General features: G+C 38.6%; 1 protein-coding gene across 1 annotated transcript; it reads left to right on the top strand.

Moving 5' to 3' along the window:
- The first annotated feature begins 937 nt into the window (after positions 1-937).
- Positions 938-2383, top strand: LOC126505775 (protein SET). Its single transcript, XM_050149028.1, has one exon. The coding sequence runs from the start codon at positions 998-1000 to the stop codon at positions 1865-1867; it is 870 nt and encodes a 289-aa protein (XP_050004985.1). The 5' UTR covers positions 938-997; the 3' UTR covers positions 1868-2383.
- Positions 2384-3421: the final 1038 nt, after the last annotated feature.

Below are 3421 nucleotides of genomic sequence, written 5' to 3' on the forward strand. Positions count from 1 at the left end.
GAATTTGAAACTTCTTTTATTGAATTGACCTCTGTGAAAACAAATCACATCTAGAAGACATGTGGGTGAAGGGAGGAAAGGAAATGAAATTTTAGGTGTATCAGTGTGGGAAGATTCATTTTCTTTTCTTCTAAAAATATTATTGTATACTTTTAAATGCACGAAACAAAGAGAGGAGAAAGATATGATACAGCAAAGTTCATTGAGTGGTAAATAACCATATGTTTCTAAATCTTAATTTTAAATATGCACCAAGAATAATAAAACAATAATTAAGAAAGCCTCTATAATGGCTTGGTAATATATTTTACTACTGCACAGACCTGCATTGCCTAACAATGGCAAAAGTAAAATAATGTTAAAGCAAGTATTTTTTTTTTAAATGCCAACTGATCAATGTCCCTCAGGGGCACACTATAGAAGAAGGGTCACTTCTCCATTATTCTTGATGAAACACAAATATAAGCATGTGCTTCAATGATAAAGTACATTGCAAAAATCTCGAGAGAAATGTCACAAGCTGGCTTGATGTGGAATTCCCCCTCTGTATGCTGTGAATACTATTGGTGAATAAAGAAACTGTCTTGGCCTGTTGATAGGGCAGAACTTAGGTAGGCGAGGGGGGGGGGAACTAAACTGAATGCTGGAAGGAAAGTAGAGAAAGGAGAAGCCATGTAGCCCCGCCAGAGACAGACATTGGAACATTACCCTGTAAGCCACTGCCATGTGGCAATATACAGATTAATAGAAATGGGTTAAATTAAGAAATAAGATTGGACTTCCCAAAGGGCAGGGAACCCTGAATGCTCTTTGGGCTGACGAGGGAGTGGACTTGATTGGGGGAGGGGGGAATGGGAGGCGGTGACGGGAAGAGACAGAAATATTTAATAAATAAATAAATTATATATATATGATTTAGCTGACAAGCTAGAGTTCCTGCGAGTTTCTTCCTGCTCTCTGCATCTGGCCTCTGGCCTCTAGCCACTTCCCTCGTGTCATGGCCCCGAAACGGCAATCTGCGCTTCTGCCTCAGTCCAAGAAACCCAAATCGGCTCCGTCCCCGAAACTGGAGGACAAGTCTGCCTCTCCCGGCCTGCCGAAGGGAGAAAAAGAGCAGCAAGAAGCAATTGAACACATTGACGAAGTACAAAATGAAATAGACAGACTTAATGAACAAGCAAGTGAGGAAATACTAAAAGTAGAACAAAAATATAACAAACTCCGCCAACCGTTTTTTCAGAAGAGGTCAGAATTGATCGCTAAAATCCCAAATTTTTGGGTAACCACATTTGTCAACCATCCACAAGTGTCTGCACTGCTTGGGGAGGAAGACGAAGAGGCTCTGCATTATTTAACCAGAGTTGAAGTAACAGAATTTGAAGACATTAAATCAGGTTACAGAATAGATTTTTATTTTGATGAAAATCCCTACTTCGAAAATAAAGTTCTCTCCAAAGAATTTCATCTGAATGAGAGTGGTGACCCATCCTCAAAGTCCACTGAAATCAAATGGAAATCTGGAAAGGATTTGACAAAACGCTCGAGTCAAACACAGAATAAGGCCAGCAGGAAGAGACAACACGAAGAGCCAGAGAGCTTCTTTACCTGGTTTACTGACCACTCTGATGCAGGTGCAGATGAGTTAGGAGAGGTCATCAAAGACGACATTTGGCCAAACCCCTTGCAGTACTATTTGGTTCCTGATATGGACGATGAAGAGGGAGAGGCAGAAGATGATGACGATGATGATGAAGAAGAAGAAGGCTTGGAAGATATTGATGAAGAAGGAGATGAAGGGGAAGAAGATGAAGATGAAGATGATGATGAAGGGGAAGAAGGAGAGGAGGATGAAGGCGAGGATGACTAGCACAGAAGACTGATGGATTCCGACTCTCTTTTTTTTATTTTCTTTTTATTTTTTAAATTTCTCCAGTCCCTGGGAGCAAGTTGCAGTCATTTCCCTCCCGTCCCCAATCCCTCTTGTGCTCAGTCGCCCTGTTTCTGAGGTCTCGCTTCTCAATACCATGGTTCTCAACTTATTTTTGGGGAAATGTCTTGAGAAAAATACAATGGGAAAAGAATCTCCACTACTCTGTTCTACATTCATTTTTATCTTTTCTTGTCTTGAACTGTGGATTTAACACCACCACCACGGTGCTCTGTGGGAAAAAAGAAAAGCCCTCCAGCCCCTTTGGCTCTGCTGGAGGCTGGAGGGTGCTAGGCCCCTGTATAGTAGTGCATAGAATTCTAGCTTTTTTCCTTTCTCTGTATATTGGGCTCAGAGATTACACTGTGTCTATGTGAATACAGACAGTTAGCATTTACCAACATGTATCTGTCTACTTTCTCTTGTTTAATAAAAAGAAGAAAAAAAGAAAAAAAGGGGGGGTTAGAAGGTCAGCAAGGGTGGGTTTGAGGTGTCTGGGGGGGTAAGTGGGCATTGTGACAACATGGCTTCTCCTTTGGCATGTTTAATTGTGATGTTTAACAGACATCCTTGCAGTTTAAGATGACACTTTTAAAATAAAATTCTCTCCTAACGATGAAAAAAAAAAAAAAAAAGAGGTTAAAGCTAACAGGCCAAGTGTGATTATTTCTGGAGTCTGGGTGACCAGGAAACAAGCAGCCTCCTTAAAACATGTGCCAGCATTCTATAAAGTAACTTGAGTATAATTTTTAAGTTGTCATCGTCCTAAATCACTAAGACAATCTGAGAAAACTGTTCCAAATTAAAGAAAATAAACATGCAAACTAAATGTAATATGCTACACTAGATTTGAATCTTGACAAAATGGAAAGTAAAGACTACTTTCAGAAAAATGGATATCCTTTGAAAATACCTTTGGATTCGATCATAGAATCATTGTATTATTGATGCTGGGGCTTCAATGACTTCAGGAAATATAGTATTGTCAGATGAATCTACTCATGTTTTTAGAAAAAAAAAACTTTTAATGAGGAAAACAGTCATTAAAGCACAAACTGCTCATATTTATTTTGGTTAAGTGGCATTCATTTATAATAACCACAATTTTATAACTTCTGAGGAATTTTAATTGCTTTATAGCATGTTTGTGCCAATTGCATAATAATATTCCAAAGGAATGTTGTACAGAAGACTAGCCCCTTCAGATCTCTAGCACACAAAGGGAAGACAAATGTATCTACTAAACTATGTCTTTCCTAGGATATTTGACTGCTGAGTCAGCTTTCACTTGCATGCACATATACTCATATCTGCACCAGCTGTTGAGTTAGGTTAAAATTTCCCACACCCTCAGAATTAATGAGAAGTAACAGAATATGATTGGCAAGTATAAGCCTCACTTTAACTAACACAAGCTTATTTAATTATATTGCAGAGACAGATTTGTCTTTTGGTTATGATATTAATAAATAATAATTTTCTCATTATTGTCCT

Source organism: Alexandromys fortis, unplaced genomic scaffold (genome assembly GCF_014885135.2).
Source record: "Alexandromys fortis isolate MF-2015 unplaced genomic scaffold, M_Fortis_MF-2015_v1.1 scaffold_4, whole genome shotgun sequence".
In the NCBI taxonomy this organism is placed as follows: domain Eukaryota; kingdom Metazoa; phylum Chordata; class Mammalia; order Rodentia; family Cricetidae; genus Alexandromys; species Alexandromys fortis.